Source organism: Oncorhynchus mykiss, chromosome 25 (assembly GCF_057628025.1).
Source record: "Oncorhynchus mykiss isolate SJ-2025 chromosome 25, ASM5762802v1, whole genome shotgun sequence".
In the NCBI taxonomy this organism is placed as follows: Eukaryota; Metazoa; Chordata; class Actinopteri; order Salmoniformes; family Salmonidae; genus Oncorhynchus; species Oncorhynchus mykiss.
This window is the reverse complement of record NC_143046.1, coordinates 65,894,565-65,918,323: the sequence shown is the minus strand read 5'-3', so window position 1 is coordinate 65,918,323 and position 23,759 is coordinate 65,894,565. Positions and strand designations below refer to the sequence as shown.

Below are 23,759 nucleotides of genomic sequence, written 5' to 3'. Positions count from 1 at the left end.
TATGCTTTTTGTTTTCTGTTTACACACACTTACTTGCCTTTTTTACAGAATGCTCTCAATGACTGGCGATAAGAACAATTCAGAAACCAAGTGGCTGGTGTGTAGTGTAAAATAGATATTGCCAGGCCTTGGAAGCTTTAAGAAATGGAAACATTAAAGAGACTGAGAACACACCACATCACTTACAAGTCAGGAAGTGACTGTCTGAGCTGTGGTAGAAATAGTCATAGGCCAGGGTTAAACAAACTTGGTCCTGGGGCCCTACCTGGGTGCACATGTTTGGTTTCTGCCCTAGCACTACAGTTGATTCAAATAACCAACTGATCAAGCTTTGATTATTTGAATCAGTTGTGTAGTGCTAGGCCAGAAACCAAAACGTGCACCCAGGTAGGGCCCCAGGACTGAGCTTGAGAAACCCTGATATAGGCTATGTACAGATGACCAGAAAAAAGGCTGACCATGAGTGTATTAAAGACTAACACAGCACAGATGCATTACTTCATTTTACTAACCTTATTGTCAACGCTGTTTATCACAGCCATTGGCTGACAAAGTATTTGTGTAGTAAGTGTTTGACAATGAAAAACATCCGTTTCCATACTTGGTGATGCTACGCATGGATGTTAACAGTAGCATTGCATGTCATTTGTACAACAAATACCCCAAAAGTCACCCAGGAGTACATTTTGCCCTACTATGTTTACACTAGCCTCTATTATTCAAACATGGAGGTCACAAAGACAACACTGCAGGCAGAGTTTGGTTGTTGCAGGGCTGACATGTTGGCTGTGTGCATATTGCTCTGAATTACCCTTCTAATCTATCATTCTTTGGGAAGAACAAGATGCTCAGGAAGTAGCTCCAGAGTTGGGGTTTCTATTTTAGCCACAAGGGGGCAGTGGCTGCCCAACTTCACTTGGCTGCAGATAACTGTTCAGGCTACAGAGTCTGTTGACCTGCTAACTGCTCAGTGCCTTCCAGGAGACACCATTGAAGAAGGGGTGACACTTGATGTCACTCACTCCACCGCCTCCAGAGCCCAAACGATAACCAGCGTCAAACTGCAGAAGCTGTGGAACACACAATAGTCACTCACTCAAACTCAAGCCAATTTGAGTTTGTACAATGTGTGTGGCTGTGTGTATCTGTGGTTGCAGGCTAGCAGCATGTGTGTATATGTCTACGGTATTTACACTACCAGTCATGTGTGTAATAGGACTCAGGCCTTACCTCAGTGAGCAGGGAGGCAGCTGCAGTACTCAGCTGGTCTGGGATCAGAAGCTGGGTGTGAGAATGTACCCCGGCTGGGTGGAACTGCCACAGAGGCTGGAGGCACAGGAACAGGCATAGTTTCAACAAGGACTTGATAATGGTACCAACACAGATACACTATCAACAGACCAGTTGGCAGCACTCTAATCAATATACATACACACGTTTGGATTGGAAAAAAACTTTACTATGACGGAGGGTAAGATTCTGGCCTCTTTTTTTCTTCAAAGGATTATTCAATACAAATGTTATTTACCATTCCTGTAAGAAGTTCAAATAGCAATGCCCCCAGACTCCACCAATCACAAGCCTCTGTTATTTTGGACACACCTCCAATCTCTATTGGCAAACAACAAACAGAACTGTTATTAACAGGTTTCTTATTGGATCAAACTAAATGTCTGATATATAATAACACTAGAAGGCACTTTAGGGTAGCAGCCATATGTGGAACTGTTGTGACAGTTTTACTAAATAAACAGTGTTTCCACCTGGGGCACAGTACATCTGGTCCATAGCTTCAGAGTTGGTTTCTGACTGAACTTCACTCCACTGGCCAAAGAATGTCAGGCAGACCTTTCCTGTTGAGAAACATGACAATATGTCACAATCAAAGTTTGTTGAGTTTTCAAGACTCAACTCGTGCCAAAAACTGAGACCTTACGGAGTTAAAGTGATTTAGGTGACTAACCGATGCTGGTAAGCAGGATGTTCTTTGGGTTGAGGTCACGGCACATGACACCTTGCTGGTGAAGACTCTCCAGGGCCAGGAGGATCTGAGCTCCCAACAGACGCACCTCTGCCTCAGGCAGCCCCCAACAGCCCTGCCTGACCCCGTCTCTCCCTCTGGAGGCCTTGGCAGGGAACTTGGGCTGGTGGCACCAGCCCTCCACCTCAATGATCTGATCCTGACCCTGTCCATCTGATCCATTTGACTTCAGGAAAGCATTCATGTCCTCCTTCCGACACTGTGGGGAGGCCCCTGTGGGGCCAGTGGTGTTAGGGTCACACAGTGATCCTTTCCCTTGGGGGATGTCCTTACTCAAAGGGCTCAGCTCCCAGCCCTCCTTCACCTCCTCCCCTGGCTCTCTGCAAGGAGGCCCCACATGATACTTTGCCCCTGTGAGGGCCAGGGAGATGCCTGCCTGGTTCCCCTGCTGTGTCCCAGCACTGAGACAGTGAGGCAGGGAAGGGGGGTGAGAGATCCCTGAGGATGTCCTCATGACCTTCAGCTCGTCTACTGTAGAGGGACACACAGCTCTGCCAGGCTGGGAAGTCTCTGTGTCCCTGCTTACTAAGTTCACAATGCTCTTTTCAGTAGTGTGACGGTTTACCTGTTCTTCCTGCCCTCTCTCCTGGTGTGTGGATAGCTCTACACCCACAGTGTTCTCAAGGTCTCCACCTGAAACACTGCCTTGGTGAGAGCCATAGGAGGTCAAAGTTGCCATCTCACTAGCCTGACTTTGATTATGGAGGGGAACATAACTTTTCTGTGAATACAAACTAATAGAATGATTCTTCAAGTTCACTGTTGACCCTGTCCCACCAGAAGAGGTCTGAGTTGTTTGAGGTACAGGTTTAGCGGCAGCTATATCGGATTCACTCTCACAATTCTGTGTCAGATCAGCAGCCTTCCACACCACGTCAAAATCCAAACTGGATTCAATTTTTTCTGTTCCAGTGGCCTTCCCAGAAGGCTCAGAGGTGACATCAGGAACCTGATCGATGCACAGATGACTAGGAGGAGCAGGCTTGTCCTGAGTTTCAGAGTGCAAACACTGATTGTGGCCTGCTGGATGGATATGGGGACTGATGTCTGTCCTCATTGGCCCAGATAAAGAGGGCTGTAGCGCTGTAGACCTTGAGTTGTTCTGCAGGCAGCCTGTCTCCTCGCAGTAGGAGTGGGTCCTACAGCCTTCCAGACGATGCTGAGCCTCATGCCAAGATGGAGGGGAGTCTGTGTCTGGGCTCTCCTCGTTCTCCCTCTCCAGGAGAGAGGTTGTCCCTGTGTCCCCTCTGTCATTCTGCTGGTAGTCTGAGCTGATAGTAGGGGAGGTGTAGCTGTTCTTCAGTTTGATCCTGTGCTGGCTGGGAATATAGCATTCTGGGTGCTCCTTGGCTTGGTCGTTCCTCACCTTGGACAGTTTGGAGAAAAGCTTCCCACCTACAGAGCATAGAAAAGTCAATACATCATAAGACAATAGTAGTTTTTCTTTATTTTAATTCAGCTATTTTTTCTAATCTCCTTGGCATCCTTGACCCAAAATGGCTGAAGAGTGCAACCATCAACAAAACAAATGTAACCTGTAGGTCCACTGCTATGCCATGGACATAAATCTCCCTTTGCATGGCGATAGGCTAGGTAAGAGCATCCGCTACATCTCACATACTGCAGGGCTGGCAGGCAGAGCCTGTGTTCAGCTCACCTTGAACATGCTCCAGATGCAGGTACACAGCATCCTCACTGACATAGTACCTCAGCAGCTTCACCATATAGGGGACGCCCTGGGGGATGATAGTGGGCTGGTCCCGGCTCTCCCAGCTCGACTTGGGCAGGCTCTGAGAGGACACAGCGCAATAGAACAATACATGTATGACTATGCTGTTACTATTACCTTGGTCAAAATACAACTTCTCTACTGTAATACACATTGTTCTCTTGTCTAGTCTTAGTCTGTCTATAGTTAATTGATAAAAACAGAAATCTAAAAACTAATCTCAACAAAAGCGGGCTTATACCTGGTTCTAACACGCGTCCTTTGTCCTGATCTTGTCCACATTCTGATTGTTAAAACAGGTGTAGACGATTAAAAGACACATTGTGATCAGATCTTCCTGACCACTTACGGAGGTAGTCAGGCATGCATTGTGTCTGGATATCTTTAGTGTAAACAGATCTAGATAGTGAAACCATTTAAATCCTCATTATCCCACCTTGTAAAATCATTGACAGGTGGCACTACTGACTTATGGCATCAATATGTGTCTTAAAATAATAAATAAATATTATTTTGAAAGAATATCCATCAAATAATTTATATACAGGGAGAGACCGGGAAATCTGATCACAATGTGGAAACAGTGGTCGTATAAAAATATACATTTTAATATCATATGTAGACACATTTCTCAAGATCTGGGCACAATCAGAATGTGGACAAGATCAAGACACATGATGCATGATAGTGCCAGGTGTAAACGAGACTACTGAGACCTGCGCCTTAGAGACCCTGCTACAGTATTTTCCAATAACAACTCTCTGGTTACGGAAATCAGAGGTGCATTTCCACTAAGAAGGTCAGAGTGGAGGGCTTTTAGCCAAATCAATGGTGAAGGATACTCAAGACTGAGAGTATTCCCATTGACTGGGCTGCCACAGAATGGCTGGCATGGGTCCAGACCGTACAACAGCCATCTGTGCACTGGATATGCATCTACACAGATAGACAGCTGCACTGTGACAGCTGAACTGTTTCTACTACACGTCTGCCACTCTGTCCTCTGACATACTGTATTGGTAGTGTTAAGTACTTACTTTAACAACACATTTCTCCTTTGTAATCAGGCTTTGGACAATCAGGACCTTGGGGAGAAGACGTACATTTTATTTTAGTTTAAATAGAACATAGTATGTTATTAGATGGTTGTGACATTTTAGGACAAGGTACTATTTGCTTAGCTAAGCATGGTTGTCACTGGATCTATAAGACATGGTATATGTGTATGTGACCAATAAAATGTGATTTGGTTAATAAAGGGTTAACTACAGCCAGGATGTCTGTTCAAGAGAGTATCATCAGTCTAACAAAATGTTATAGTACCCATGTCTGGTTGAGAGCAGTGAGTGTAAAAACGTCCTTACCTTATCGATGATCCCCACCACTTTACACATCTCCAGATCCTCCACTGGGCAGCTCAGGTGTCTGATTGGCCGGAATCTCAGACTACTGTAACCCTGGTGATAAAAAGAGATTACAAATCAGTACAGGACAGATAACAGCGATGTGGACACGTGTCTGTGTTTAATTCAGATCTGAAATGTTGCTTCTACTCAAGGATTAGTTACAATCTTAGAACAGATATTAGCATGTTGCATAAGAGAGAGGGGGAGAGAGAGCGCCCAGCCGGCCAGTGCGAGGCATCCTGGCAGATGTGATCTTCTCGCCCTGGTCGGGTGTAGTGTAACAGAGGGAGATGAGGGAGTTGTTGTGCTGTTCTGTAGCCCATCTCTAGAGAGAGGCTATAAGCAGCACATACTGGTTGCTTTGAGGATGTGACTCAGGCTTTCCCAGAAGGAAATGATTCAGAGAGGTGCTAACTGGAAGATTAGCACTTAACCACCTCTTCAATAAACAGACGAGACATATAAATCAACACAGGAGTAAAAAGCTGGAAAATGAGTGTTCAGTTCCCTGAGTAACATGGATGATCAGAGTGGGTTGATTTCCATCAATAAGATTTGCACAGTATTATGGAATGTTCATCTTGTCAAAATGAGGGTTCAAAGGTCATCTTCTTACCCCTAAGTGAGAGTTCCCCTTTCCCAGGTTGTCCTGCAGGTGGGAGATAAAGATTTCCTCGGCCCTCTTCAGATACTGAGTAGTCTTCCTCTTCACAGCCTCCCGGCGCTCCTTGTTAGGGTCCACTGGAAGACAGACCAACTACATCAGACCTCAGTTCTCTCCCTCTCACACAATGGAGAAACCTCACTCCACTAAACTGAAACTGAAATAACCTCATCATTCAAACACTTCTGTTTGAATATAGCTGACATACTTCACTAGCACAGTAGAGAGAGAATATCCGGCATGCTTTACCAGTATGGATATCGTTCTCTGACCTTGGCTTCCTGACTTCCTGTTTTTCATAGGAATTATTTAATTTAAAACAATGGATGAATCATGAGCAGATAAATCCACATGTTCCTGTTTCATGCCTCATGACTTATTCTCACTGTGTTGAGTAGCTAAAGTCTGTAGCGCCTTAACCTGCTCTATTCAATATCACCCTAACCAGAACCCTGCATGTTGACAGAATACTCTAGAGTACAGTAGATTACCACTGTACCTTGAACTCCATTGAGCAGCAGGTCAACCCCATTCTTGTAGTAGCTGAAGGCAGCTTCATAGTCTTCACTGACCTCCCTGTCCAGAGCCATGCGGATCTGCTTGGCTGCCTCCACCAGGTAGTCTCTCTTGGCCATGGCTGTCCTGGCTCGGCACTGTGGAGGTCCAGACGGGCCTAGCAGCCACACAGAGTGTACCGAGCTATATGGAATCACACAGACCTGTATGTCCTAGGAGGAGTCATAACACGACCAGCCACCGCTAAGACGTTCCTCTCTTTAAGGGAAGTTCCTAAGAATAATCCTTACGATGGCAGAGAATAATTGATCAAATCTTCCAGAGATGGTTAACTACCAAAAGCCAAGATTTCCCCAGGGCTACAGTAAATCCCTTAACTAGTCACTTGTCTGAGAAAAACATGACGGCAAAGCATGAAACTGAGAGTAAAGTGAAAGTAATGTGACCAATAATAGACTGTTTCTGTTCCTCTCCCCTTACAGGCAGCTGGTGGCACTGTAATTGGGGCGGGAGGAAGGGAAAGGGGGATACCTAGTCAGTTGTACGACGGGCTCATAATAATGGCTGGAAAGGAATACATGGAATGGTGTCAAACATTGGAAACCATGTGTTTGATGCCATTCTAGTCGACCCATTCCAGCCATTATTATGAGCCATTCTCCCCTCACCAGCCTCCTCATCAGATCATAAGGATGTGGAGTGTCTCACCTTTTCTCCCTGGTCCTATCAGCAGTGGGACTCATCTCTGGCAGCAGTTAGTCGGCTCACTGGGGGGGTTATCCTCCTCCACTTGAAGGTTAAAGTCTTTGTTTTCAAGCATGATGATACGAACCTGGGTCATCAGAGAGTTCAGTTTTTACTTCAGTAGAGCACAGGAAGTGAGTATGAGTGTGCAGCTCTGGTACTATTGCTGATGAATAAACACTGTCAGTGCTGCAGGGGTGGTGAGGAGGATGGATGACTCAAAGTACTTACAGTGCCTTCAGAAAGTATTCAGACCCCTTGACTATTTACAAAATTGTTACTTTGCAGCCTTATTCTAAAATTGATTAAAATGTTTGTTTTCTTCTCATCAATCTACACACACCCTATAGTGACAAAAGCAAAAACAGGATTTAAGAAATGTTTGCTAATTTATAAAAAATAAAAGAAACAAAATAACATTTACATAAGTATTCAGACCCTTTAATGAGCACTGTGTTGAAGCACCTTTGGCAGCAATTACAGCATTGAGTCTTCTTGGGTATGATGCTACCAGCTTGGCACACCTGTATTTGGGGAGTTTCTCCCATTTTTCTCTGCAGATCCTCTTAAGTTCTGTCAGGTTGGATGGGGAGCATTGCTTTTTTCAGGTCTCTCCAGAGACATTAGATCGGGTTCAAGTCCAGGCTCTGGCTGGGCCACTCAAGGACATTCAAAGACTTGTCCCAAAGCCACTCCTGCGTTGTCTTGACTGTGTGCTTAGGGTTGTTGTCCTGTTGGAAGGTGAACCTTCGCCCCCAAAGTGAGGTCCTGAGCTCTCTGGAGCAGGTTTTCATCAAGGATCTCTCTGTACTTTGCTCCGTTCATCTTTGACTCCATCCTGACTAGTCTCCCAGTCCCTGGCACTGAAAAACATGCACACAGCATGATGCTGCCACCACCGTGCTTCATTGTAGGGGATGTGCCAGGTTTCCTCCAGACGTGACAATTCAGGCCTATCTTGTTTAACATGGTCTGAGAGTCTTTACGCACCTTTTGGCAAACTCCAAGCGGGCTGTCATGTGCCTTTTACTGAGGGGTGGCTTCCGTCTGGCCACTCTACCATAAGGTGGTGGAGTGCTGCAGAAATGGTTATCCTTCTGGAAGGTTCTCCCATCTCCACAGAGGAACTCTGGAGCTCTGTCAGAGTGACCATCGGGTTCTTGGTCACCTCCCTGACCAAAGCCCTTATCCCCTGATTGCTCAGTTTGGCCAGGTGGCCAGCCCTAGGAAGAGTCTTGGTGGTTCCAAACTTTTTCTATTTAAAAATGATGGAGGCCACTGTGTTCTTGGGGAACTTCAATGCTGCAGAAATGTTTTGGTACCCTTCCCCAGATCTGTGCCTCAACACAATCCTGTCTCAGAACTCTACAGATAATTATTTCAACCTCGTGGCTTGGTTTTTGCTCTGACATGCACTGTCAACTCTGGGACCTTATATAGACAGGTGTGCGTCTTTCCAAATCATGTCCAATCAATTGAATTTACCACAGGTGGACTCCAATCAAGTTGTAGAAACATCTCAAGGATAATCAATGGAAACAGGATGCACCTGAGCTCAATTTTGAGTCTCATAGCAAAGGGTCTGAATACTTATGTAAACAAGGTATTTCTGTTTTTAATTTTTAATACATTTGCAAAAAAAAATGGTTTAATTCTTTAATCTAAAAACAAATCTGTGTTTATGTTGAATTAACGTGGAAAACTGATTAGATTTGGAAAAAATAAATCAACCTAAGGTAGCTCTTAGCATACCATACAAGTGCACTATAAAAATGTGCTGATGCCTTACCATTGTCTATCATTGTGACATGGGGTTAGTTTTGTATCCCACTCACATACACGTTATCATTCCTCATACAGTCTAATGAGGAGAAGTCATAGTGTGTCTGTTGTTGAGAATCAGTCCGCCTCCTGCAGTATTTCCATGTTACATGCACCAATATCCTTGATACTAACGACAAACATTGTCAGCGTAGAGACAAACCAGAATACACAAGATTAACAATACAATAATCCCATTTGTTTGTCTGCAATGGATAGACATGCTTGCATCATACATTCATCTTGGTCGCCACACGACAGACAGCACATGCACACATATATCCTACCTGATGTGATCAGAGCATGCCCCCTAGACCCACTGCCCCAGCAGCAGCCTTCGTCCTCAGCAGCCTCCCTCTGCACAGATATCAGGAAGAGGAGGAGAGTTCAGCGAGGCTGCTGCCTATTGGTTTGACATTATGTAAGGTGGTACCATTAGCCACGAGGCCTTAACTTCCCCCGTCTCATCCTGACAGATGCTATATTTAAAGAGATGGAGCTGTCAGATAGAACAATGAGACAGATATTTTACTGGATGTATATAAACGTGAAGCATCCGCTTGGCGTTTCCGCTGAGGGGAAACACACTGGCGCGCAGTGGGAGAAGATGGAACGAGATGGATTTTGGCCGACATTCAATACAGTTTTCTTTTCGCAAAACTACAATATGTCATGAACAGAGTGGGCTACGGTTTGTACACTTTGGCCTTTGCAAAAGTTTTTTTTAAATCACGTTGTTTAGAAGGAGTGCAAAAGCAAAAGCGAAGTGAGTTATTGCACACGCGCACTTCAGAGAGTAGGCGTTTCTTAACGGAAATATGCAGATGATGCTAAAACGCACCAATGGGATCTCGCTAACTCGTGCTTGGCTCTACCCCCTCCTTGTGTGTTCTGCCCACTATGGCTCATTTGTTCCCCTTGAAAACGACAGACTTTTGTCTATCTTGGTTTAGTTATAAAAAATATTCGGTTCTGTTCTGTTTTTGTCTTGCTTTTGTTCTCAGACCTTTTTTCTATTTCAGATAGATTTGGCAATTTATTACAGTATAATGTTGTATCCACATTTTAATTAGTCAATGGATTTGTACAACAATGACCTGAAACCGTAAGAATAAAACAATGTGCATGGTTCATTGTTGTACATGAAGTGAATGGATGCTATGTGGCCTCACCCTGCCTGCTTAGTCTAATCTGCTCTGATTTGGTCCTCAGTAACAGTTGGACCCAGACTCTCGCTGGAGCACAAAGGGGAGGGCCACCCCAGTGGAGGGCTTGCTTACAGAGGAGCAAGGCGGAAGCCCCAGCCTGAGCCCAAGGAGGAGAGCTGGGAAGGGGAAGGGGAAATGAGAGGAGAGGGTGTGAGAGAGTAAACCACAGCCCAGGCCAAAGCTAGGGAGGGAGGGGTCTGATATCATACTGGGGATGAGTCATATTGTGGTACTAGTTATACGGAGTGACTCATATTCTACTAAAAAATAAGGGGTGGGATACTGCACCCCTATACTCTTTCTCATTGGACTGCCTTAGGTAATGGGAGGGAATCTGACACAGTTGGCTGGGTATTTTAATCATTATGGTAATAATGAACATTTGAATTTTCAACCCAACTTAAAATGAACTGAACTACAACACAAACAGATTCAATGCTTCAGTTTGATTTTATTTCAGAAATTCAAGGGACATGAGTTTTGAATGCAAGTCAGTGCATCAGACCAAGTAATGAGTATTTATTCAGTCAAAGCCCCGTGCTGTCAGAGAGTCATTTCAGTCACAATACGATAGACCAGAGGGAGGCTCTAGTTTTTGCTAAACGTGACACTATAAGACACAGGTTACACAGCAACTATACAAAATCAAGATCCCACAAATTAAGGTGGGAAAAAGGCTGCCTAAGTATGATCCCCAATTAGAGACAACGATTAGACAGCTGCCTCTGATTGGGAACCATACCAGGCCAAACAAAGAAATAGGAAAACTAGATTACCCACCCTAGTCACACCCTGACCTAACCAACATAGAGATTTAAAAGGATCTCTAAGGTCAGGGCATGACAGTACCCGCCCCCAAAAGGTGTGGATTCCGGCCGCAAACATGAACCTATAGGGGAGGGTCCGGGTGGGCATCTACCCTCGGTGGCGGGTCCGGTGCGGGACGCAGACCCCGCTCCGCTCGTCGCCCCGCCAACTTCGGTGGCGCCTCTGGTGTGGAGATTGTCGCCGGGGACTCCGGACCGTAAATCGTCGCCGGGGACTCCGGACTGGGAACCTCCGCTGGAGGCTCCGGACTGGGAACTGACGCTGGAGGCTCCGCACTGGGAACCCTCGCTGGAGGCTCCGCGCCATGGATTATCACTGGAGGCTTCCAGCCATGGATCATCACTGGAGGCGCTGGGCCTTGGATCATCACTAGAGGCTTCGGGACATGGATCATCACTGCAGGCTCCGGACCACGGATCATCACTGCAGTTTCCGGGCATGGATCATCACTGCAGGCTCTGGGCCACGGGTCATCACTGCAGTCTCCGGGCCATGGATCATCACTGCAGGCTCTGGGCCACGGATCATCACTGCAGGCTTTGTGCCATGGATCATCACTGGAAGCGTCGGGCCATGGATCATCACTGGAGGCTTTGGGCCATGGATCATCACTGGAGGCGTCGGGCCATGGATCATCACTGGAGGCTTTGGGCCATGGATCATCACTGGAGGCTTTGGGCCATGGATCATCACTGGAGGCTTCGGGCCATGGATCATCACTGGAGGCTTTGGGCCATGGATCATCACTGGAGGCTTCGGACTGGGAACCCTCACAGGAGGCTCCAGACTGCGGAGGCGCACTGGAGGCCTGGTGCGTGGAGCCGGCACAGGTCGTACCAGGCTGGGGAGACGCACTGGCGGCCGGGTGCGTGGAGCAGGCACAGGTCGTACCAGGCTGGGGAGACACACTGGCGTCCGGGTGCGTGGAGCAGGCACAGGTCGTACCGGGCTGGGGAGACGCACTGGAGGCCTGGTGCGTGGAGCTGGCACAGGATATTCTGGGCCGTGGAGGCGCACTGGAGGTCTGGAGCTTAGAGCTGGCACAACCCGTCCTGGCTGGATGCTCACTTTAGCCTGGCAAGTGCGGAGCGCTGGCACCGAGCGCATCGGGCTGTGAATGCGCAGTGGAGACACAGTGCATAGAGCCGGCGCAGGATATCCTGGTCCGAGGAGGCGTACTGGAGACCAGGAGCGCTGAGCCGGCACAACCTGTCCTGGCTGGATGCTCATTTTCACACGGCAAGTGCGGGGAGCTGGCACCGAGCGCATCGGGCTGTGAATGCGCAGTGGAGACACAGTGCATAGAGCCGGCGCAGGATATCCTGGTCCGAGGAGGTCTGGAGCTTAGAGCTGGCACAACCCATCCTGGCTGGATGCTCACTTTAGCCTGGCAAGTGCGGAGCGCTGGCACCGAGCGCATCGGGCTGTGAATGCGCAGTGGAGACACAGTGCATAGAGCCGGCGCAGGATATCCTGGTCCGAGGAGGCGTACTGGAGACCAGGAGCGCTGAGCCGGCACAACCTGTCCTGGCTGGATGCTCATTTTCACACGGCAAGTGCGGGGAGCTGGCACCGAGCGCATCGGGCTGTGAATGCGCACTGGAGACAGTGCATAGAGCCGGCGCAGTATATCCTGGTCCGAGGAGGCGTACTGGAGACACAGTGCATATCACCGCATACGAACGGTCACACGCTCCTTAAAGCGAGTGCAGGGATTTGGCTCTGGTCTGAAACCTGGCTCTGCCAGCCACCCCATGTGCCACCCCATGTGCCTCCCCCCAAAAAAATTGGGGGGCTGCCTCTCATGCTTGCGTCATGGTTGCGAACCCCAGTGTCATCGTTGTTCCTCCCTCGCTGCCTCTGGTTGCTCCCATGGAAGGCGATCCTTTCTGGCCAGGATCTCCTCCCACGTCCAGGATCCCTTACCGTCCAATATATTCTCCCATGTCCAGGATGTCTGCTCCTCCTGGCCACGCTGCTTGGTCCGTTTGTGGTGGGATCTTCTGTTACGTTCATCGTTTCAATGAGGAGACCAAGGTGCAGCGTGGTAGGCGAACATCTTACTTTTATTCAAATGAACACCGAAAAAATACAAAACGTCCGTAAAGTTCTGCAGGCTACACAGCAACTATACAAAATCAAGATCCCACAAACTAAGGTGGGAAAAAGGCTGTCTAAGTATGATCCCCAATCAGAGACAACGATAGACAGCTGCCTCTGATTGGGAACCATACCAGGCCAAACAAAGAAATAGGAAAACTAGATTACCCACCCTAGTCATACCCTGACCTAACTAAAATAGAGAATTACAAGGATCTCTAAGGTCAGGGTGTGACACAATGACCGTTTTACCCTTGGATTCATCAGTGGCATAGGTTACCCATAGCCCATTTTCATCATTCTCATGTTCTGATTGGCTAAGTAACTGTATGAGAATGTTGCACTGGCCTTTTTAATTACTCTGTAGTCATATTTGGAGGTGGTCAAATTCAGTTTAGCCATGCCGAATGGGCTGTTTTTCTAGTAACACAGGGTGTTACCATGAACAATGTAATTGTTGCCGGTACCCTGCTATCCATTTGGCAAGTTATGTTGTTTAAATTAATTCCTTAAAACCAGATTTTGATAGCCGGAGTAAAGATAAAAGTCATGCACTGAGGCACTGCTATAGGCACCATACCAATACATTGATTCAAAGCCACGATTGGGTTTTGAGCCTTCCATCACCCCCCCAAATCTGTAGCCCGCATTCAAGTTCGCATTCCGTTGGCTGATCACTGGCTTCCCTACACTGGCAATGCCTTTATGGTTGCAGGAGCCTTGGGGGAAACATAAATAGCTATTAATAATATATAAGACAAACAAATCCACGAACTACTGGCTTTGAAATAATGATACAATATGTTAACAATGCTACCATCACAGAGGCTTCTTACCAATACCTGGGTTTGTCCCCTCCTCTTGGTTCTTCTGGCACTCCTCCAGCTTCTTCTGCAGTTTTCCAAACTCAATACAGATCACCTCCAGGTTACTCTTGTCATAGCTCTCCAGCTGGTTCCCAATCAGGCTCATGTTGTGAATCTATGGATGCATGTGTACAAAGGACAAATAGGTCATTTGTTCCATGTAACAACATTACCCTTTCTTCACATGATATTAGCTGTCACTTATTTATAATGCCAATGACAGTCATTAATAGTCATTCTGCTATGTCTGTCTACCTATCACCCATTTACCTCAGTGCACAGGCTGTCGAACATAGGTGAGGAGGAGTTGAGGGATTCCTTCAGCTGTGTCACCAACAATTCAAACTCTCTCGTCTCGATCCTGAGAAGCTCGAAATCCAGTCGGATGTACTTATCAGGGCCGCTCTTCACAACCTCCACTCGGATAGTCAGGTTGCTTAACTCAGCCAAATAGATCACAATCCTGCCCTTGTAACTGTCCAGCTGCAAGAGAGACACAGGTAGTAGTAATGATGTAAGATATCTAGTAGGGTATACTGTGAATGAGGTCTCGGTTAAATATACACAAGCATCCCCCCCAAGGTTTACAAGACGTGTTCCATAAACTGGAGTAGGCTACTGTTAACATCACTCTACAACCTGGTGTGTAAATGCAATATGGATTCATCCTGTTCAGGGGGCTCAAACCTCACGGTGTTCATTACAATACAACAGTACATGATTTTATCTGGATTCCCACTTCCAGCATTAGATCCTTGGTGACCTGCTGCATGTGTTCCACATGGTCGGCAGGGAAGGGGATGTCAGGAAGAAACACATGACTAAGACATTGCCCCAACTCACTTACATTTGCAGTCACATTTCCAGAGTCCCAGTCCTCCATTGGCTGGAGGAAAATACAAGTTTGGACTGAACTTCACAGTGGTGGCTCACTCAAGTAGTAAACTAGCACTCTTTTTGGAAGTATCTCTAACTGTCAAGGTTTAGTGGAAGGAGAAAATGAGAGTCCCTTAACAGCCAAGCCACTGCAGGACAAAGGAGAGACAGGAGCACTAGAAACAGAACCATCTTGTATCCAGTGTTCTGGTGTGGGTCCTTGTCCATCTGTTCTGGGTTTTTAAAGACTCGCTCCTATCAGCTAATGAGAAACATCTTGCTTCTTCCCATAATTACTGCTGTTTCTTAAGAGACTACCTTCAATTCTTGAGGAATTATATGCAGACATCCTTGTTTGCTTGTAATAAAATACTCAAGTACAATTTTTTAAATCTGTCTCATAATTTTATTGATCACAATAATTCTATGGACATGGAGTGCATGAGAAACAGGGCATATGGACAGTTTTTTCAGTTATGAGGACATGTTATTGATGGCATATGGTAGATGGCACCTGATATTATCAACTACATAACTGGATCTTACTATTAGTCATCAACAATGTGGCAGGATGTTGAGATAAGCATAGTATAATAAAGTATTTTCATCCTTATTCCAATGATATTGCCTAGCAAGTTCCATCACACAATTCCACAAGTATTATGCTAACTTTTTTTCTCCACCTGAGACTTTAGATTATGCTGGTAAGGAGTATAGGTGCTGAAGATCTGCGTTACAATGTGATTGACAATTAATAAAGGCAATGTTTCTGCTGTCCCGGAGAATGCATTCACGGGCTGCATATGTCGGCTCAATCGGTATTCGGATCATCTGCGATGCTTCGGCGATACAGACTGAATCGCGCGCCTGTACACAAACTACGTTTAAATAGTTAACACTTAAGCCACTTTCGATAGTTCAAATCCATACTGTAATGCTAACAAAATAAATGGCCAGAGGCCAAAAGAGGATTGGGTCTGTGTTCAACATGGTTTTACCATAGTATTTTTTAGATACGAAAAGGAAGAGACAAATGTTGTTCTTTCAAGACTTTGCAGTAGCCAATCCTTGCAAAATGTCACATTATATTGTACAAGTTTTATTTTCTATATGTTTAGATATCAATAATGAGCAGACTAAGTATTCTCAGGAATGAAGTGTGTTACTGTTCATTAATTCCTAACAATGTGCTGCATATTGAAAGAGATTCTCCTCTAAAACAGTATCACAAACCCCCTCTGTGATGTTGGTGAGTGAGACTGTTTAGTACCTACAGTAGGCCTACATGAAGATTAACAAGACAGTCTAGAGACAGAAAATGTATTGGCATCTGACTTTATGTTTGACACCGAATTTATTATCAGCATAAGGGACTCATTTAAAGTATTTTCTATGAGATACACTGTATCATGCGTATTAGCCACAACTGACCTTCATTTGGCTGACTCTGGGGTCTAGTATACACCTCATTATACAGATGCTTATGTAGACTAAAGACTGAAGGAATCATAATACTTTAATACAATGAAGACAGTACTATTTCAGATGGAATATCAAAGGTAAACCCTTGAACACAACGAGAATGCTTAAGCGATTTATTTAAAATCAACACGTTTCAATATGAGAGATGCCACAATAGGCCTTTTATCTGACCAAGGGGTGTGTTGTGTTTACAGTGGCCTGGTTGTCAAACCTGAGATGATAGTTGACATAGTAGCCATCGTTGTACATGTAGAGTTTCTGATCAGTGGGGTTGTAGTCCAGGTTGACATACTTGTCCTGGAACCGCTCAAATGGAATACTCATGTAGCTCTTGTTGGGGAATAATCAGAATTGGTTGGTAACATAGGTAAGATGTTTTATATTCATCATATGTTTGTAAGTTACTTCTCATCAGAATGTTATTTTTGTATAATACTGTGGCGGGGTTGCAGTATCTGTTCTATGTCAAGACTAAGTTGCTTGGGCCGGAGAGAGGGGAGAGGTCAAGCGTGTATCTCTTGGCTCCACAATGTCTGTGTGACAGTCAGTGTGTCTCTGTGATCTTGTCAAGATAGGATGGATTTGATATATGCCTGTTGATATGGTGGATTGGTTTATGGTTCTGAGTTTGAGAAAATAACATAGTTTAGGAGACAAAGCTGAACAATTTATTATGTCTATGCTGTCTGACTATGTGTGTTTTTTGCTATTAAAGGATCTCAGTTGCAATGTGGAAGAGACTCTCAGAGAATTCATTGATAGACACTGAATTGATCTGAGAGTCACAGGGTTGTGATAGAGCTCATATAATTAAAGATGGACTTTGATAACTAACTCTGACTTGTGTGTGGTTTGCTCTCATGATTTGGTAAATAGAGGAAATTTCCACGACACTCTCTGGTTTTATCTTGGTGTCATAAGTATAAAATATTTCCTCATAGTGAATGTCAACTGTTCTGACAGCATAAAAGACTCCACACACCATGAAGGCATTGCTCACAGATGGTTTGTACACACTGGTTTCCCACAACTCCTCTATACCAAATGATGGCTCATGAATTTTAGCAATGATCATTTTACCCTTGGATTCCTCTGTAGCATAGGTCACCCACAGCCCATTCTCATCAGCAGCAAAGTCTAGGTTCTGATTGGGTGAGTGACTATACGAGAATCTGGTGCTAGCCTTTGCAATGACCCTGTACTCATAGTTCATAGTAGTAAAATTCAGTTTGGCCATGCTAAATGGGTTGTTCAATTGATAATACAGGGTGTTATCACGAACAATGAAGTTGTTACCAGTTCCATACCAGCTACTTGACAAGCTTTGGTGTTTAAATGGAGTTCTCAAAATGCAATTTTTGTAGCTACTGTAAAATCTCATGTCAACAATTGAGGCACCACTATACCCAGAGTACCAATATTGAGGTTCAGAACCATGCACAGGCTTAGAATATTTCCCCCAGCCTCCCTATTTGAAGCCAGCATTCAAGTGGGCATTCAGTTGACTGACAATGGGCTTGCTGACTCTGGTTATACCTCCGTGCTCACAGGACCCTGAGAAAAGAGGGTCAAGTCAGTGACATCAAAGATGCAATGGTCTACAAATGTTTTGGCATGAGGCGGGTGTGTATCACCATCAAAACAAACTTTACAAACTCTACAAGTGTACAAGTGTAGACCTTACCATGAAATGCAAATAATAGAAAGTAACACAATAACATAACAATAACGAGGCTATATACAAGGGGTACCGGTACCGAGTCAGTGTGCGGGGGTACAGGTTAGTTGAGGTAATTTGTACATGTAGGTAGGGGTGAAGTGATTGTGCATAGATAGACCATAAAGGAGACCATAAAAGTAGTCTTAGACTTACCGATGTTGGGGTTGAAGATCTCATTGTGGCGCTTCTCACACTCCTCCAGTTTGAGCTGTATGTTGATGTACTCACGATGGTTCACCAACACCAGGTTCTTATTGTATCTCTCCAGCATGGTCACGACCACCACCATGGAGGAGATCTGTGAGAACACAGATAAACAACCATAAGACCAGAAGTTTAAGTCCTTCAAAAGATACATGTCTGAAGTGAAAAGTAGACATGGTCATTGTTTATAGCTGTATCGTGGCCAGATGAGTTGTTGGGGACAGTCTTCGGGTAGTTACCTGCTGGTGCAGAGACTCAAAGACGGTAGTGGAGGTTTGTATGGAGCCCAGGAACTCCTGTACCAGAGCCTCCAACTGTTTGATCTGCACCTTCACCTCCTGCATGTAGGCGTCACTGTACGCGCCAGGGTTCTTCTCCATCAGCTCCACCAGTACTGTCAGGTTCACTATCCTCTCTGCATACACTGTCAGCTTGCTCTCATATGTCTCAAACTGGAGGGAAGGGATATTTTAAAACTGAGCTACTGTTAAGGAAAGAGTAGGTCATCAGAACCCGTGCTTATTGCTCAATTTTTATAGCTTAGCTATAGGTCTACGATGGTACTCCTTGTATATAATCTCCTTATTGTTCTTTTATTGTGTTACCATTTCCTTTTTTGCAAATTGTTCTTACTTTTGAAAACTCTGTATTGTTGGGAAAGGGCTCTTAAGTAAGCATTTCACGGTAAAGTCTAGCTGTTGTATTCCGCGCACGTGACAAATAAAATGGGATTTGATGATAGGATGTATGGTGTATATAGTGTGTCAGAGAGTAATAGGCCATTATAACCACCATTATAACCATCTATGTGACTCCATACTGGTGTACCTTGCTCATTTCCATCTCCAGCTTGTGGTTGATCTGCATAGCCATCTCTTCCAGGAGGACCAGCTCTCCCACTGGGAAGGTGGAGCCGGGCAGGAAGGCCTCACAGGAGCACTTCCCACCTCCATCCTCCGTCCCATTCCTCTCGCTCCACGGGCCTACAGGCTGAGAAGGCAAATAAACAAGTCACTTCTATAGGCATCAGTTAGTCTGAGAGAGATGCACCAGAATCACATCACACGTACCCCAAAGGCCAAGGTGGTTCTCAGGAGAGCTAAGACAAACAGAGTGGAAGTCATTCTGGAGTAGTCGAGGTGGTTATGATTCAGACTTGTTGGTTCTAACTGCTAGGATATTTTAGGTGCAGGGATGTCATAATGGTGTGGTATTATAATTTCCCCAGTTGATTCATAAAGTTGGCCTGAAACGTGGTTATGTATACTGGAGGAATGTATATTGTATGGTTATATGTGTAATACATGGACTGTATGTAGAAGCCAGTGATTTCTCTGTAAAATTACATAACATGGTTTAGATTGGGGCTAGCGTGGAGAGTCTTCCGTCAGCTTGGGCTGGGAGTAGGAGCACATGGTGGGGGAGCTGGTGGGCCTGTGGTGGGTCACATGGTGGGGGCATGGGAAGGTGGATGCGCTCCCTGCTCAGGTTGGTGACGGAGTAACGGCTGCTGTTGGACATGATGGTGTGGTGCCAGGAGTTCAGTGGGGTGGCAGAGAAGTGCTGGGGGCCACTGGAGTCCTCCTTGGTGCCCCCCGGGGACATGACCATGAGCTGCGGGGGGTGTTGGAAGGTCTTCAGGATGCGCTCGCTCTTCTGCTTCTCCTTCTTCTGACGGGACTCCATCTTATGCAGCTGGCATCCTCTGCTTCCTGGTGTCGGCCAGACCCCTGAGGAGGGACTCCGAAGAACGTATGATGTTTCACTAAAAGGACTTTCTTAGCGTTTGAAAAGGAAGAACATTGGCACGACACTACAAGCAATAATAAATATATATGTTTGCCCTACTTCGACACTTTGACCATAAACGTCTGCTCATTATGAGTTTTTTTTAGGGCAAACAGATGTGTGGACAGTTTATGACAAGTTTCTGTTCAGTTCACAGGTTATTGCTGATGTTTGGTGTTTTCTTTACACACTCATAGCGGTCTTCAAATAATGTTGCTAGTTCACCCCACCCTGACAGTGTGTACTGTATGAGAAAAGCCCACCTGTAATCAACCATCCCTGTCCTTTCACGATCCAGTCTCTGGAACGTTCCATGACAGATTGACCAGGTGAATCCAAGTGAAAGCTATGATACCTTATTGATGTCACCTGTTAAATCAATTTCAATCAGTGTAGATGAAGGGTAGGAGACAGGTTAAAGAAGGATTTTTAAACCTTGAGACAATTGAGACATGGATTGTGTATGTGTGCCATTCAGAGGGTGAATGGGCAAGACAAAAGATTTAAGTACATTTGAACGTAGGTGCCAGATGCACCAGTTTGAGTGTGTCAAGAACTGCAACACTGCTGTGTTTTTCACGCTCAACAGTTTCCCATGTGCATTAAGAATGGTCCATCACCCAAAGGACATCCAGCCATCTTGACACAACTGTGGGAAGCATTGGAGTCAACATGGGCCAGCATCCCTGTAGAATGCTTTCGACACCTTGTAGAGTCCATGCCTCGATAAATTGAGGCTGTTCTGAGGGCAAAGGGAATGGGGTTGGGGGGTGCAACTCAATATTAGGAAGGTGTTCCTAATGTTTTGTACACTCAGTGTATGAGAATAACATTACAGAAACCACTCATACGAGTACATGCAAGTGAGGGTATTCCGGGGTATCTTCGAGCATTGGAAATGCATTAGCTCAACGGACCCTGCAAATGTCAGAGACTATGGGATGAGCAATTAGTTTGAGAGCTGCACAGCCTTCCTGAAGTCTGCTACAGGCACTTGCATTGTCCCATCTTTTTGGGACAGTCCCAAAGGTGCAGCTTTTGTTGATCCAGATAATCCTTCAAAGAAAAGAGCAGAGATGTTTTTCCTTGACATAATCCTCCCTATTTCACATCTTGCACTGGTTTGAAAAACATTGATTACTAGGTACCAGTGAGTTGAATTTGAAGTTTATTTAAAAAATTGTTTAAATACTCTGTATTCAGTTATGATTTACAATCACTTGTAACTACTGCATGTGAATACACATTTGACAAAAATTATATGACCAGTCAGTGTACCTGGGTCAAGGCATTTGGATGATTTCTTAGCGATAAAGCCTCTGACACCTCCATACAGCACCTCTAGACTGGATTCTACTCACAAACACAAAGGACTCAGTTATAATTTTACCATGGTTTGGAGTGCTAACAGAGGAACCAAAACACTTTTCGTGTACATCAAGTAGAGAACAACAATGCTCACAGATATGTTGAACTCTTCCAGAGCAGTTCTGGGCGTGTTCTTGACCACAGTGACAAGAGCCAGCGCCCCTCCAGAGAGTTATAAGTCAGCTGCAGGGACACAAAACATCTAAAGTCCCCCTAGTTCCACACCACACAGGTCAGTGGATGTGAGCGCTGTCAATCAAGCACCTACTGTCAGCACTCCAAGAGTGTCGTTGGCCTCCAGCCCTTGCACTGCATGCCCACCCCCTCATTGGTGATGCGGTTGTAGTTGGGTTCTAGATATTTCGATACCAGAGTGTTGCTGAATTTCAGTGCCTCTCTTAAAGTCAAGGCCCCTTATTCCCAAAGACATTCCAGGACAGGTCTAGGTGTTTCAGGGTCACATTCACATTTGTGAAGAGGAGATATCTTCATCACATACTGTTTAACTATTTTTTTTTTAAAGGAACAATTACACTTTGAATGTGGGAATTGGGATGAGTATGTTTATCCACACCTTGTGGCCGGCACAGAAAGCCACAGCTCCTTTCATTTGCAGATGTTCCATCTTAAGTCTAGTACCGCCAGACCTTCATAATTTGCTGTAGGATTACAAGGTCAGTGACAGCAGATGCAAAACGCTAAACACTCACATTGTGAATGATTGTAACCCGAATGACTCCATGAGACTGCTCAACCGTAACGATGTGAGATGCAGACATAAAGTGAAATGGTCTCTACCTAACATCTGCCCCTGATGCTCCCCATTTCTCCCACAGAACTGATTGTGGCTCAAGTCCAGCTCCTTTACTCTATAGTTGTTCAAAAGGGAGAGATATTGCAAGTAGCTAGCTATAGACTCCAATGACAGTATTGTCATCAATATACCTGCATTTTTTTAATGTCATTTCTATTCACTTACTGCCAGGGCATCTGCAAAACTTTTAGCATCGTCCTCTATGTATCCATTCCCTGTTGTTGAAATTTTTGAAATAAAGATTCACAAATAAAGTAGAGAAATATAATATATACTTAACAAAAATATCAACGCATCATAAGGGAAAAGGGGATACCTAGTCAGTTGTACAACTGAATGCATTCAACTGAAATGGCAAAGGAGAAATGCTCACTTACAAGGATGTAAACAAATTTGTGCACATCATTTGAGAGAAATAGTTTTTTTGTGCATATGGAATATTTCTGGGATCGTTAATTTCAGCTCATGAAACATGGGACCAACACTTTACATGCTGCGTTTATATTTTTTTCAGTGTATCTATTGAACAGAGTTTTTTGTTTTCATGTTGAAATCTGTGTGTACTACCTGAAAGTTTGACGGATTTGATGGAAATGTTGTCAAGCAACATTTTTGCTCTGCACTCAGCGCCTTCAGACAGTAAGCGATTGTTGGACAAATTCTACTAGACAGTGGCCATTTTAATACATCTCTTAATGTCAAGGACTGCATGGCCTGCACAACTCCAATGCCCTCTTGTGGCAGATTGTGGGACAAATAGCACATCATACTTGTCCCATTTCTGAATGAACATGTTTAATAAGAGATGTTAATGCTACCAGATACATTTACATTACCTTCTTACAAAGAACTCATACAAACTTACCAGATGGCGAATGGTGAAATTTGCCTTCAACATCGCCACAAGGTATTTGGCTCCCTCAGCCAGCAGGTAGTTTCCTGCCAGCTCCAGGTTGGTGATGTGCATGGTCCCTGTTCCCCCACAGAGAAGTCTGAGAACAGTAACCCAGCACTGGAGCTAACAACAGAGACATCTGAAGTACAGAATCCATCAGTCAAGGACAACAGATGATAGAGTGATAGTCCATGTCCTGTTGATGAGCATTCCTTGAAGTTGATAATGTGTCAATAGACATCCAGCAGACTTACCACCAGGGCAATGACCAGCGCCTCCCCCCAGGGGTCCCACGCCGTGGTGGTTGTGGCTCATGGTGGAGGTGCCCAGATTCCAGAGGAAGTAAGAGACAGGAACCACTCGGACCAGGTTGCAGGCCTGCAGGTACATCTCAGCGGTGGTCTTTTTCACCTCTAACGATGATAAGAAGTGGTGTCACTATCAGACAACCATCAGGGTGAGATATGCATAAAACAAATCAACTTACAATACAAACAATAATACATTGTAATAACTACTGTGATCTGATGGGTTTTTTTATCCATAAAATTTCAATAAAATAGCATACTCATCAACCTCCAGGTCTGTATCCCACTCATCATGCAGGTCTAGGTCTTCTGCAAGGGATGGACTGACATTATCTGCTTGGCAGACTCGAGAGATAGGATAGACATCTCCTGTGTTCAACT

At 45.1% G+C, this 23,759-nt stretch overlaps 2 protein-coding genes and 2 pseudogenes across 15 annotated transcripts; all 4 read right to left on the bottom strand.

The window, feature by feature from the left end:
• Positions 1–492: 492 nt before the first annotated feature.
• LOC110505538 (ribosomal protein S6 kinase-like 1) lies at positions 493–9,710 on the bottom strand. Of its 14 annotated transcripts, none has more exons than XM_021584822.3 (13): positions 9,209–9,687; positions 8,890–9,051; positions 7,065–7,188; positions 6,340–6,539; positions 5,793–5,917; positions 5,135–5,227; positions 4,808–4,855; positions 3,699–3,831; positions 1,964–3,436; positions 1,764–1,853; positions 1,529–1,611; positions 1,231–1,326; positions 493–1,070 (listed from the first exon to the last, which is right to left on the bottom strand). In XM_021584822.3, exons 3-13 carry the CDS (start codon positions 7,097–7,099, stop codon positions 960–962), a joined length of 2,487 nt encoding a protein of 828 aa, XP_021440497.2. In that variant the 5' UTR covers positions 7,100–7,188; positions 8,890–9,051; positions 9,209–9,687; the 3' UTR covers positions 493–959. The 14 variants fall into 14 exon arrangements, with proteins under 14 accessions (XP_021440497.2, XP_090076915.1, XP_090076909.1 ...); XM_090220789.1 differs by having other exon boundaries at positions 6,413–6,539; XM_090220783.1 differs by having other exon boundaries at positions 6,340–6,513.
• A 419-nt stretch (positions 9,711–10,129) lies between these two features.
• LOC110504203 (olfactomedin-4-like) lies at positions 10,130–14,806 on the bottom strand (annotated as a pseudogene).
• A 1,611-nt stretch (positions 14,807–16,417) lies between these two features.
• On the bottom strand, positions 16,418–19,425 carry olfm4.1 (olfactomedin 4, tandem duplicate 1). Its single transcript, XM_090220792.1, is given in 6 exon segments — positions 16,418–16,611; positions 17,174–17,835; positions 18,155–18,299; positions 18,445–18,657; positions 19,034–19,195; positions 19,270–19,425. Coding segments are annotated over 6 exon segments (1,410 nt in total). The 5' UTR covers positions 19,330–19,425; the 3' UTR covers positions 16,418–16,443.
• A 33-nt stretch (positions 19,426–19,458) lies between these two features.
• LOC149972099 (uncharacterized) lies at positions 19,459–23,460 on the bottom strand (annotated as a pseudogene).
• Between the last annotated feature and the right edge of the window lie 299 nt (positions 23,461–23,759).